General features: G+C 34.0%; 1 protein-coding gene across 3 annotated transcripts in view; it reads left to right on the top strand.

Moving 5' to 3' along the window:
* The window catches only part of RNF180 (ring finger protein 180), a 94,008-nt gene extending 81,998 nt beyond the window's left edge, over positions 1 to 12,010 (top strand). For all 3 annotated transcript variants that reach the window (XM_036310430.1, XM_036310428.1, XM_036310431.1), the window contains exon 7: positions 10,962 to 12,010. In XM_036310430.1, coding sequence (XP_036166323.1) covers positions 10,962 to 11,161 — 200 coding nt within the window. In that variant the 3' untranslated portion in view covers positions 11,162 to 12,010. The remainder of the gene's footprint in view (positions 1 to 10,961) is intronic.
* Positions 12,011 to 15,028: the final 3,018 nt, after the last annotated feature.

Here is a 15,028-nt window from a genome sequence, read left to right on the forward strand (position 1 = left end):
CTGTAAAAAATCAATAAAATATATTAAAAAAAAAATATTTATTTGGTGTATAGACTTAGGAGCAGAATGTCTGGGTCATAGAATCCTATATAATAAAAGGGTAATATGCAAGCCGAAACCGGTTTGGCTCAGTGGATAGAGCGTTGGCCTGCGGACTGAAAGGTCCCAGGTTCGATTCCGGTCAAGGGCATGTACCTGGGTTGCGGGCATATCCCCAGTAGGAGATGTGCAGGAGGCAGCTGATCGATGTTTCTCTCTCATCGATGTTTCTAACTCTCTATTTCTCTCCCTTCCTCTCTGTAAAAAAATCAATAAAATATATTAAATAAATAAATAAATAAATAATAAAAGGGTAATATGCAAATTGACCCTAACAGTGGAACAATTGGGACTACCGTTCACTATGACATGTATTGACCATGAGGGTGCAGATGCTCAATGCAGGAGCTGCCCCCTGGTGGTCAGTGAGCTCCCACAGGGGGAGCTCTGCTTAGCCACAAGCCAGGCTAAGGGCTGCGAGCTCTGTGGTGGTGGCAGAAGCCTCTCCCGCCTCCTTAGCAGCACTAAAGATGTCCGACTGATGGCTTAGGCCCGCTCCCTCCAGGAGCCTAGGCCGCCAGTCAGACATCCCCCAAGGGCTCCTGGGCTGCCAGAAGGATACCAGCTTAGGCCTGATCCCCTGGGGAGTGGGCCTAAGACGGCAGGTGGACATGCCCCAAGGGGTCCCGGACTGTGAGAGGGCACAGGCCAGGCTGAGGGACCCCCTGAGTGCACTAATTTTTGTGCACTGGGCCTCTAGTATGAATATAATTAACTTCACTACATAGTGCCAAGAGTTCTCCCAAATAACCAGTATAATTAACAGTGTGTGAAGGTCGGGAAAAAATTAGAACTATGGAAAATGACAAATCTGGCAGAAAATGGGAATTAAGAACATCATTACTATTTTATTTTGCATTTTTTCGGATCTCTATTAATTTGAAATCCCTTTAAATGCATGTCAGCTTTTTGGATGCCTCTTTTGTAACTGCTTTCTTGATCTTCTTTACCCCTTCATCTGTGGATGTTCACCTGGGTTGCTTCCATATCTTGGGTGTTGTAAATAATGCTGCAATGAACATAGAAGTGCATATATCTTTTCAAATTAGTGTTCTAATTTTCTTTTGCTAAATGCCCAGAAGTGGAATTGTTGGGTCATATCTTATATCTATCTTTAGTTTTTTGAGGACTCTCCATACTGTTTTCCATAGTGGCCACACCAGTTTTCAGTCAGACCAATAGTGCATAAGGGATTCTATTTCTCCACATCCTCACCAACACATTTTATTTGTTCATATTATGATAACCATTCTGACTGGTGTTAGGTGGTATGTAATTGTGGTTTTGATATGCATGATGATTAGTGATGTTATCTATAGGGTTTAGGGGGCTTTCAACGAAGACAATCATATCTGTAAATAAAGACAATTTTAGTATATTTCAGTCTAATATGCATACTTTTTCCTCTTTTTTCTTGCTATACTTTCTAAGCTAGGACTTTTGTTTGATTTTCCATAAAAACAGTGATGGCAGCATCCCTGACTTGAAAAGGAATGCTTTTACTTATCATTTAGTAGAACTATTGCTGTGTGTTTTGGAGGTTTTAAGAAAGCTCCATTTATTCCCAGTTTGCTAGTAGTTTTTGTTGAATGAATTTTTTTAATTTTTTGAAATAGTTTTAGCATTTCATGGTTATAATCAGTTTTCTAATGTACAGTGCTATTGTATTTCTGGAATAAACTCAATGTAATCATTTTTGAGACTTTTACATCTGTATTTACTAGTAAGATTGTCTCTTTTTTCATATTCTGCTTTGTCAACATCTTGAGTCAGTTTATATAATTTATCTTTTTGTTAGGAATTTGTTCATATTTATTTTTTGTTTTAAAATTTTTTATAATGTATATTTTAATCTCTCCTCTTATTTATAATTATATTCTCTTTGTAGTTTTATTTACTCATGCCCTGTTTTTTTCCTGATCTTGCTAGATACTTGTCAATATTATTTTTAAATAACCAATTTTTTAAATTAACTGAATTGTATCTTTTTCTCCTATTTCATAACTTCTGCTCTTCATTAAATCCTTTCTGCTATTCTCTTTGGATTTATTCTGTCCTTTTTATACCCTATTAAAGTGGCATTCTAGATTAATTTTTATCTCTTTACTTTTTAAAAAATTATTTAAAACCATATATTTTCCTCAGTGATTTTATACATTCCATGTAGTATTTTTGTTATTCTTTATTTCTAATTATTTTTCATAAGAAATTAACTATATTTAATTGGATATTGATTGAATCATCTTCTTTAAAAATGATATAAAATTGGGATCATATTTGAAAACTGAGATTGTGACTTTCATAGTTATACCACACTGCTCCACATACCATGCCATGTTCATTGTGTCCCTAAGAGAGCTTCTGTTCAGCTTAGTATTCTAAGGTTGGTAGAAGGAAGTAGTGCATAGGGGGATCTTATAGGAAAGAATAGACATCTCCATAGATGCCTTTGTCTCTACAAAATTAGTGTTCTTTTCACAAAAACAAAACATTTTGACATTGTTTTAGATTTTCTAGCCAAAGAAGCTCATATAAACTCTTCCTGAATTCATTCAGCTATTGAGCTTGCTCACCTCACATGGACTCATTCCTTCTCACCCTACCAAGTAGTGTCTCATATTTATGAGTATGCAGATGTGTTTTAAATTTTTTCTTCTTAAAATACATATTTATGTATTTCTACATAAAATGGGTAATGTGAAAAGTAATGGAAATACTCTAGGTAAATGTGAGCTAGCCCTTTACATCTCTTCTCAGGTACTAGTTGCACTGATGGCTCTGTGAATCTTAGTTCTTTCCCCGTAAGTGTCTAACATTTCCAGGAATTGCATCTCAGTAACCAGTATCAAGTTGATGTATTTCCAGCCATGTTAGTTGGCTCCCTAAAGAAAAATGACATAAGTATATAAAGATAAATATACCTATAATACTAAAATATTATATATAAAGCAAACAAGCTAGCAGATTTTACTAAGATCTTTTTGCCAAAAACAAACAAACATGAAAAATGAAACTTCCATGCTGTTGAATTCTTTTCTAAATATACTCAAGTCAAAGAAATGGGGGGAGGGTCATGATTTAATATTCCATGCACTAAAACATGCGTGTTAAAATGCTGGTGTCTGATATATATATTTTGGACAAATCCATCCATTTCTTATAAAAGCCTAGGGAATTGTTTTTATTTCATCATTAATTTGCCTGAAGGTGTTAGATTGATTCTGCAAGTTTAAGCATGCTTAGTATAAATGAAGGAATATCCACATGGAAAAGAAAACAAAACAGTACATGCTCAACCAGAAGGAAATTGAATATAACCCAGAAATCTGTCTTCCCAGAAAGTCTGAGGTAAGTCAGTGAGATTTTTACTAGTTGTACCAGTTAATAATGCGAATTTTTTTTCAAAAGTGGAGTTACACATATGTTGATATATATGCGATTTGATATGTATGCTGTTTTGTTGTATTGACAGCAAGCTTCAAAACTTCATGTGTCAAATTTGCTGAAGGTGTTAATATCATAGATATTTTTATGCTTAAAAATGTCAAATTTCATGCCCAAAAAAAGAGCATTTGTGGGAAGTTTTAATTCATTACTTTATTTTGAAGGAAAAGTTATCATATGCTTTGGGAAGCTTATGGTGAACATGCTCCATCTCAAGATACTTGTGAATGCTGGTTTAAATGCTTTAAAAGTGATGATTTCAATATGAAAGACAAAGAGCATCCAGGTCAACCAAAAAAGTTTGAAGACCAACAATTACAAGCATTATTGGATGAAGATGAGTGACAAACTCAAAACAACTTGCAGAAAGATTAAATGTTGCTCAGCAAACAATTTCTGATAGTTTACAAGCAATGGGAAAGATTTTAAAGGAAGAAAAATGGGTGCCACATCAACTGAACGAAAGACAAATGGAAAACCGAAGTCATCAGTAAAATGTTGCTTCAATGGCATGACAGAAAGTCTTTTTTGCATCCAATTGTGGCTAGTGATGAAAAGTGGATTTATTTTGAAAATCCCCAACGCACAAAGTCATGGGTTGATCTAGGTCAACCATCAACATCGACTGCAAGGCCAAATCGCTTCGGAAAGAAGACAATGCTCTGCGTTTGGTGGGATCAGAAAGGTGTGGTGTATTATGAGCTTCTAAAACCAGGTGAAACCATGAATACTGATCACTACCGACAACAAATAATCAATTTGAACCACGCTGTGATCATGAAACGACCAGAATGTTCCAGAAGACACGGCAAAGTAATTTTGCGTCATGATAACGCAACATCACACACTTCAAAATCAGTTAAAGACATGTTAAAAGATCTTGCCTGGGGAAGTATTAACCCACCCGCCGTATTCACCAGACCTTGCTCCTTCAGATTACCACTTGTTCCGATTGATGGCACACACACTTTCTGAGCAGCACTTCAAAACGTACGAAGAAGTGGGAAATTGGGTCTCTGAATGGTTTGCCTCAAAACAAGAAAAGTTCTATTGGGACGGAATCCACAAATTACCTGAAAGATGGAGGAAATGTGTAGCTAGCAATGGACATTACTTTGAATAAAGCACTTTTGATGTTTCTCTTGAAATTATCGTGTTTTCTTTGATTACAAAATCTGCCATTATTAACTGGTACACCTAGTAAATGTACCCTAGACTTGGTGTGCTGCATTTTAGCAGAAAGTGCATTAAACCTCCTCTGAAATGAACAATTTTGTTCACAGATAATTTTTTTTTTTCATGAGGGAAGAGCTAAGGTTTTGTTTTGGTTTGGTTTGGGAAGCCACACTGTTCTGGGTATTAGTTTCTGTTGTTTCACACTTATGACCTCGAATGAATCCCAAAGGCCCTGGTCATATCCCAGGCCTCTTAAATCAGAACCTCAGGAGATGAGCTCCAAATATGAGCAGGATGTGAAGCTCTGCAGGAGATTCCACTATGCAGGCAAAGTACCAAGATACATTGAGAAGTGGCTGGGACTTGACTAAGTAACAGAAGTGTGGACTCTGGATGTAAAGGTACAGGTCTCTTATTTGTTCTCTGACTCCAGTCAGTAACCTATCTTAATTACTACAAAGAATGAATGAATCAGATAGAATACAGTGTTATAAGGAGATGAATGGTGTCTATGTTACACTGAAATGTACAGTGATGGCTTAATAGTGCATAGCAGTTATCCATTTGGTCTAGATAGCAAATACAAGTGTAATTGAAACTGCAGTGCAAATATTAGAAATCTGCACAAATTAGAGTTTAGCCAATATGCTGAGAGCACCACCTCGCCAAGAAAAATGTCGTGGGGTTTGGGAGACCACAAAGTGTTTAGCACTTCAATATTAGATCTAAAGCACTAAATCCATCGTCTGTTAAAAAAAAAGTCATACTTAAAAAATCTGTTAAATGAGGGTTATCAAGGAAGTATTGAGAGAGGAAGAGAAGTTCCAGGAAGAGGAAGTCCCAACTTCTCTCCCTTGGGGACATGACAAGTACACTCACAATCTAAGGATATGCTTGAAAGTTCCAGGTCTTTTTTGGCAACTGGTGGAGCTACTGCTGTAATTTACATACCAAAGCTTGCCCGCATCTTTCATTTTTACAGTGTACATGAAGTAGGCTTATTTATTATTGCTTAAGACAGGTGAATATTAAATGAGAGGTATGACCACAAATTCCAACAGTTATTAGAGTATCGGCTCACTAAATTAATAGGATAATATGAAAATATTTACTTGCACCAGCAGTGTCAGACTTGTGTTATAATTAACCAAAACAGTTTAGGATATTTCAAACAAACTTCACAACGATGCTGGCAATGAAGTGGCTTTTATTAGCAAAGTTGTACTCTACGTTCATGTTTTAACTTCTCTAAAATTGTATTGTAGTAATTCAAGTTTTGTTGAGAAATTTTAGATACTACTGTTTTGTGAACAATTCTATACTGCATTATCACTTAAAATCTATACTGTATTTCTAAAATATTTTATAGGTAAATTGCAAATAATATAAGGTTATATATAAATTAAAGATTTTATGGTATAATCTGAAAATATATCTGAAAACATTTAGTTTATATCCCATTAATTTTCCTTTATTACTGCATTTAAATATCCTTTTCCTAAAATAGCAAAGAGAGAACACAATAACATATGGCACAGGGGTGGGTTTTTTGTTACTTTGTTACTGATCTGAGAAAATGGAAGGCCATAAGGATAATTTCTCAAAATATTCCAAAGAGAATTTAAAAGATGTCTCTTTAAAATGACTAGAAATTTTGAGTTCACTCTGATATATATGTACATATTATGCTTTCAAGTCATTTTATTCTACATTACTTATGTGATAAGATTTACTAAGATTTCACACAGAACAAAAAATAAAGTTACTAGTTTACTTTAAAAGAGGTTATACAAACCCACACCTGAAACCTATATGTTCATGTTGACTAATGTTACTCCAATTTAATAAATATAAAAAGGAGATTATACAAATAACTGGTAACCAAATATGAGGCTTTTCAAGCTGATTTGTCCTGATAACAAGGCCAGATATGGACATTACAAGAAAGTAAACTACTGGCCAATATCCCTGATAAATATAGAGTCAAAAATTCTCAACAAAATACTAGCACACCAAATTCAGTGGCTCATTAAAAGGCTCATTCACCCTAATCAAGTCAGATTTTTCTGGGGTACATAGATGGTTCAACATGTGCAAATCATTCAGTGTGATAAATCACAATAATGAGAATGATATGATCATCTCAATGACTCAGGAAAAGCACTTGTCAATATTCAACATTTGTTCATGATAAAAACGAAGCAGATATAGGAGAAATATGCTTCAACGTAATGAAGGCCATATATGACAAGTCAACAGCTAATAATAGAGGTTGGGGCAAAAGTAGGTTCACAGTGATTTGTAGGGAATAAACTGTATTTTGCATACTCACACTGTAAACCTACTTTTGCCCCACCCTGTATCCTCAGTAATGAACGCTTTTCCTCTAAGATCAGGAATAGGACAAGGGTGCCCACTTGCCACTCTTACTCAACATATATTGGAAGTCCTAACCAGAGTGAGGTCTGAGAAAAAAATAAAAGGCATCAGAATGGGAAAGGAAAAAGTACAATTGTCTCTATTTACAGAAGCATGTTTTTTTTTAATGTAGAAAATCCTAAAGAATCAACCAAAAACAATTTTTGAACTAATCAATATAGCAAAGTTGGAAGATACAAAATGAACATGCAAAAATCATAGTGTTTCTATACACTAACAACAAATTTTCTGAAAATACAGAGATAACAAATGCTGGTGAGGATGCGGAAAAAAGGAAACCTGTGTATACTTTTGGTGGGAATGTAAACTGGTACACCCACTAGGGCAGTGATGGCGAACCTATGACACACGTGTCAGGGATGACACGCGAACTCATTTTTGTGGTTGATTTTTCTTTGTTAAATGGCATTTAAATATATAAAATAAATATCAAAAATATAAGTCTTTGTTTTACTATGGTTGCAAATATCAAAAAATTTCTATATGTGGCATGGCACCAGAGTTAAGTTAGGGTTTTTCAAAATGCTGACACGCCGAGCTCAAAAGGTTCGCCATCACTGCACTAGGGGGAACAGTAAGGAGGTTCCCAAAGCAGTTCTACTTCTGGGCATATGTAGCTGAAGAAAACAAAAATTATCTTGAAGAGATATCTGTGTTTTCATGTTCATTGCAGCATTATTTCCAATAGCCAAGGTATGAAACAACCGAAGTGTCCATTGATGGATAAATGGAAGCCTCGTCATTTCTGGTTAGGATGTAAAATGATGCATCCCACTATGAAAACAGTTTGTAGTTTCCTCAAAAAGCTAAACATAAAATCACCATATGATCAACAGCTATACTCATGCGGATATGCCCAAAAGAATTGAAAACTGGGACTCAGGCAAATACTTTTATGCCAGTGTTCTTTGCAGCATTACTCACCACAGCCAACAGATGGAAACAACCCAAATATCTGTAACAAAGTAATGGATAAACAAATGTGGTACATATATACAATGGAATATACTCAACCATAAAAAGGAATGAAGTTCTGATACGTGCAGCAATATCAGTGACTCTTGAAAACATTAAGTGAAATAAGCCAGAAACAAAAGGATGAATATTGTATGATCCACTTATATGAGATATCTAGAATAGTCAAATTCATAGAAACGGAGAGTAGATTAGAGGTTACCAGAGACTAGAGAGAGTAGAGAATTGGGCCATTATCTCTTAATGGCTAGAGAGTTTCTCTTCGCGATAATGAAAAAAAAATTTTTGAAATACTAATGATTGTGGCACAACTTTGTAAGTGTAATTAATGCCGCTGAATTGTGTACTGAAAGTGGTTAAAATGGTAAATTCTGTTATATATATTTTACTACAATAAAAATGTTTTTTAATAATGATTTTTCTGCCTGGTTACAGAAACAAAACATTTAAAATTTTTATAATTTAGCCTGATAATTTTATAAACTATATTAAAAATTAACTGTTATAGAATTATAAATAATCTGCAACATATTTTTACTTATTCAATATAAAATTTAATTCTGTAGAATTTATATATATTTGACTCTGCAATCCTAAAGTTATAGGAGATAAAGATGAAATTTAAAATCCATTTTGCATTGTTTTCAAGCATATTAACAAAGTAACTCTATACTTACCTGGGATTACAAAAATATCACTCCACCTCTGCTAAGGCCTACTTATATCAATCAACGTTTGGCACCAAAATTCTTATGTAATTGAAGAATACAGAGCAGTATAACACCGTATTTCAACCTTTGTCCCATTGCATGAAGGATAGGACATACCTCCTTTTCAATACTGATGTCAGGGCTCTAAATTATATATAGTATCTCAAATATTTTTATAATATTCAGTTCCTACTGAAAATGCATGTGAGAGGCTTGATTTCTGACAGTCTCAGATAATATGATAATTATTCCCTTAAGTACATCCTTTTATATACAGGTACCCTTTCAACAAACACATATTGAATACCCACTATAAGCTCTGTGCAAGTTGCTAAAATTGCAAAAATGAATATCTCAAGATAGCTGTTGACAGTCTGTCTTTGGGAAAAATCAAAATAATGTAGGTTATTTTATGGATTTTGATAGCAAATATAAATTTGGGCCATATTCTGTGGGGAAAATAAATCATAGCCTTGTTTTCTCTCAGATATGAGAGAAATTGTGAATAAATTATTTTTACAAAGTAAAATTTATGGAGAGGCAGGGGTACCTGTTTGAGATTCTGGAAGGCTGGTTCTTTAATTCTTCCAATTGCATGGATGCTTGCAGAAGACCCGAGACGAGACTTCTGGGTCACAGACAGGATGGTTTATTACTCACAGCAGTAGCCAGAGCAGCAGCATTTGTGATGTGCACCCCTCCTCTTATAGAGTCTTACCAATAGGGCCAGATGCTGTCTACACATGTGGTAGAGTGCATTACCATGGAGAGCATTACCATGGAGAGCGCTAAGCTTAAAAAACTCAAATATTTTCTAACAGGCATTTACTGTGCTGTTTTAAAGCTATAAACCAACCCTTCACAGAGGGATATACTATCTCCCAAGACTATTTAATATAGAAATAATTCTCAAAAACAATACAGAACAAAGGCAGTCAGTATCTCTGCTTGCAAGATATGGAGATATCCATGGAGAATTGTCACCTCACTGCCAACATGTTTTATGAAGCCAATCAAATCATAATATGCAAACCAGGCAAAAATAGCATAAAAGAAATTATAGACTAATCTTCCTTACAGAAATAGGCATAAAGATGTCATAAAAATATAGAAAACTGAATTCACTGGTGCATAAAAACCAGTATCACAAGCACATGGAGTTTATCCTAGGTATGAAGGAATAAATGATTAGCATGTTATCTGAGACTGTCCTAGATCAAGCATCTCAAATGATAAAATGTTGGAAAATCTATCACTGTATTCATAACTTTAATAGATCTTTTAAAATGTGTTCAACATTTTTTTTAAAAAATCCTATTTGAATTCATCACATTAACAGATTAAATGGGGGAAGCCGTATGAACAGCTCATTAGATACAGAGACACCATTTTGACTTGACCAGATAATGAGTATGGATAATATTGGCACAAGAATCCAAATTTCCTGATTGCTTGAAGAGTTTGATTTTCACTGCACTATTATGTAGCCAGAAAAGTATGAATTATGTGTCTTTATTGTGTAATTTACTTTAAAGTAGCATAGTTAAAATGTACTAATAATAGTGAATACTCTTTAAACCATGACAATACCAAACTAATTATTATCAGTTTGTCACCAATAGTAGGATGTAGTTAAATCTGTGTAAAAGTGAATTCCTAGTAAAGAAGCTTCTCCATTAACTCCAATAGAAATCTATTGTTGGAATGACATATTAAAATATCTTATTGCCCAGGCAGGTGGTTCAGTTGGTTGAAGCATCATCCCATACACCAAAAAGGTTTGCAGGCTTGATTCCTGGTCAGGGCACATCATATAAGTAGATATATAATTAGAAATTTATAAAAAATTAAAGTTCATTTTATTTTAGCTTTCCTAATTTTATTTAATTAATTAGCTAATTTAGCTTTGCTCATAATTTATTGTCCCTACCCTGAAAACCCTTAACTAAAAGAGACTTCTCATAGTTACTTACCACTAAAAAAAACTGTCAGGGATAGGAAAACCACTCAGTGAAATTTCAGTATGCTCAGTTCATGGTACCTGTGTTCATAATGCAGCATCCTTTCCGATCACATACCTGAATTTAATGAACTTTAACATGTTCATACATCTTCTAGGTTTCCACAGACGTGCAGCTCCAGTTACAAGAAGGCAGTTCCCACACGGTGCACACAGAATGGATTACCTGCATTTTGAGGATGATAGCCGCGGTTGGTGGTTTGACATGGATATGGTGATCATCTATATTTATTCAGTGAATTGGATCATTGGATTCATCGTTTTCTGCTTTCTTTGCTATTTTTTCTTTCCGTTTTAGGAATTTTCACATCTTACCACAATTGAACAATCACAGATGATGTAGACAACAATTACTTAAACATTTTTTAAGTGTGCTTTGAAATTTTATAATGTTGTATTATATAAAATGTGTTTATAGAAAGTCTGAGAATAAGTAACTTATTAATGTTTTTCATGTAACAAACTAAACTTTTATCTGTCTAGCTCTTAGCAACAATGCACTATGAATGTAATAGTTCTTCATTTAGGATTTGTGGGCTCTAATTTTACAGTGTCTCTTTTATACTTATCTTCATTGTAAAGACTGAGGTTTTCCTCCACTTATAACTAGTAAAAATACAAAATGAAATGATAATGTGGATAGATATCAGAAAAAATATCTAGTCATTCACCACTTATTCCCAGGAATATAATATGCATTAAAAATAAACCATAGTCTCTGGAACTAAATCTAACAGGGTATATTCCGTTTTGATTTCCAGTCATCCCAAATAAAGTCCCTTTCTATTACTGAGAAAGCTGACTATACCTTTTTTACAGACTGAAGAGTAGCTTTAGTACAACATTTTAAATTATTATAAGAAGAGAATAGTAAATATTAAAAGAGACTAATTCACACCAATAGAAACTTGGAGATATATATATTAACACTTTTTGAATTACAAGATTACTCACCCAAAGAAATTTAAAAAATTTTTTGACTGATTTTTAATAGTCTAAAACAGCAATGCATGTCCAAAATATAATCAACTTAATGGTTCATTTACTATAAGGTTGTCAAATATATAGTAAATGTGCAATAAAGAGTGTTTTTTACATTTTATTGTTATGTGATTTAATGTCTGGAATAAAGAATTGTGGAAATAGATTTATAGAAGAAAACCTGAAATTTATTTTTATTTCCTATTACAGTAACCCTTGGAATTAGTTTTTCCCTTATTAAAAACAAATAGGAGATCTTTACTGTCCCCATGTGGGAAGGTAGTGGCACAAGTATCCCAATTTTAAGAGTGTGAAACCTGGAGCACAGCGAAGTAAGCTTATTTATCGCAGTCACTCAGGGGGTCTTTGTGTAACCTCGGACAAAAGATTTTATTAGGAACCACTAACCCAGCATTCCTACACGATAATGTCATACATCTGTTAATGCAATATATGACATTAACAGACATACTCAATAGGTGAATCTCTCAGGGCACTAAAAATACTACCATCATCCAAACAAATTGGGATGCATCAGGCTTCAATAGTTCAGTCTATGAAAATTCTGGCCTGATGACTTACTACTGGCTGTATTTTTTTTTCTACTGATTGTATTTGAATAAAAGCACTTACATGACAGTGTGTGATGTTCTAAGAAATACAAAAGCATGGCACATATTTTTATTCTAAAACTGTTAGTATTGTGTTTAATATTATATCTGTGAAAGAAAACAGTGTGTATAAGACATAAAATTCACAAAGCAGAAAACTACAATTTAAAGCATCGATTTTGCTCTTATGTCATAATAAAATATGTAAATTATGCTTGCAGTCTAGTGACAGGTTACTAATATTAAAACAGTGTTGTCAACAAAGCTCAGTATTACCTTAAAAATGAATATATAGAATCTCTAATTTATTACTCAATGTAAAGATAGTATGATAAAAGGGAAAATATTGTCTTCCTAAAATATATCTTAGGGCTGAAAATTTAAAACACATATGGAGAGCAATATTTAAAGAATTTTAAAATAAAGTTTGTTGCAGCTATTTCCCATGCAATTCCTGGTTTCTAAGCTCTAGCAAATGTGCCTTCATTAATTTCTTAATTACTTAAAAAGTTCATTTTAATTGTACATGAAGTAAAATAAAATAAGTAGTATTACATATGCATATTTCTCTGAGAAAAAATGTTGATTCCTAATATTAGGTGAGTAATACATATTTGTTTATAGATCTGTATCTATAAACTAAATACAAATCCTATATAATAAAAGCCTAATATGCTAAGTGTCTGGTCATCAGTTCAACCAATCAAAGCATGCTAATGATATGCTAAGGCTGCTCAACTGCTCGCTATGACATGCACTGACTACCAGGGGGCAGTTGACTGGTCAACGAGTCACTATGACATGCACTATCCACTAGGGGGCAGATGCTCCAACTGGTAGGTTAGTTTGCTGCTGGGGTCTGGCTGATCGGGACTAAGCGAGATGGGCAGGACACGCCCTGGAGCCCTCCCACGGCCCATCCCCAGGTAGTCAACCTCCCGTGTCCCTGTGTGGTCCTTTGGCCTAGCCTGTGCCCTCTCGCAATCCAGGATCCCTTGGGGGATGCCAGAGAACCGGTTTTGGCCTGATCCTGCAGGCCAGGCCAAGGGACCCCACTCGTGCATGAATTCGTGCACTGGGCCTCTAGTATATAATACATACACATATATATTATATTAAATAACTTATTTAATATATATTAACTATTGGTATTATATATAATACCCTTAAAAATAAAGCATAGTCTGAAGGGATATTTTAAATGGATTGATTATATGCATATTGATTAATAACTTGATCTGAGAATTAGATCATTTGGCATATTAAAATTAAAAGTAAATGTGGAAAATTATAAACTCATTTTACTTTAAAATATTTTAAATTCTTATGCAAATGGAGTTCACAGCTGTGAAATATTAAGTACAACATGTCCTAGAGCTACCGGCTTATGAGAAGCCAGACAGAACTGGAATTGAAAAGGAACCATTTTCCTGGTATGTATCACACAGTAGCCATTCAATAGATGATTGATAAATGTATAAATAAAATACATGAATGAGCTTCATAGTGAAACAGAAAATTACATATTCTTACTGTCCTTTCTGCACCCTTATCCAAGAATGGCAAATATCTGACATGAGTTGATTTTTCCACATCAATTACATAAAACTCACTTTCCAATAAAGAACAAAAGAAAGGAAGAAAAGGAAAATCCTAAAACCAATCAAGGACTACAATATTTGCCTTAATGCTATTTAACAATTTTCATTTTTTGAGCTATCACTATCAATAATTTTTATTTTTACTGCACTTAATTATGGTGAAGGTTAATTTTAAACTTTTTCACACATTCATAAAAAATACCCAGATTGAAGTACATTTCTGAGTACTTTAAACAGGTGATTTATTTTTTCATTTTAAAAAAGCACTTTCAGCCCAGCTCATATGCGCAGTGGTTGAGCATTGACCTATGAACTAGGAGATCATGGTTAGATTCCCAGTTTGGGCACATGCCTGGGTTGCGGGCTCAGTCCCCAGTAGGGGGTGTGCAGGAGGCAGCCAATCAATGATTGTTATCATTGATGTTTCTATCCCTCCCTCTCCCTTCCTCTCTGATATTAATAAAAATATATTTTAAAAAAACAAATTCACAAACCAACACCAATTCACTTTATATTTAGCCGAACCTAGGTAAATTTAGAGAAAATATAAAAGGAATCAGAATTTGCTCATACAAAGTATTGTGGGAAATAAGCATTTCTACCTTTGACAAAGAAGGTTCTTAGGGAGATTCCTAGGCACTTCACCCTAAACTGTACAAATAGGAAGTTAGTTGTTTCTTGAGTTTATTTTCTACATTAACATCAGATTAGTTTGACGTTAAAACATAATTTACTCAATATACAAAAATACCATTTGTATTTCTATACACTATGAGCAGTACAAAATTGAAATTAAGAAAAAAATTCCATTATAGTAGTATCCAAAAGAATAAAATACTTAGGAACAAATTTAACAAAAGAAATGTTAATAGTTACAATCTGCAACTACACAACACTGTATGGAGAACTAAATAAATGTTAAGAAATTCTGTGTTGATGGATTGAAAGACTTCAGATGACAATACTCCCCAA

Source organism: Myotis myotis, unplaced genomic scaffold (genome assembly GCF_014108235.1).
Source record: "Myotis myotis isolate mMyoMyo1 unplaced genomic scaffold, mMyoMyo1.p scaffold_m19_p_5, whole genome shotgun sequence".
Lineage (NCBI taxonomy): Eukaryota > Metazoa > Chordata > Mammalia > Chiroptera > Vespertilionidae > Myotis > Myotis myotis.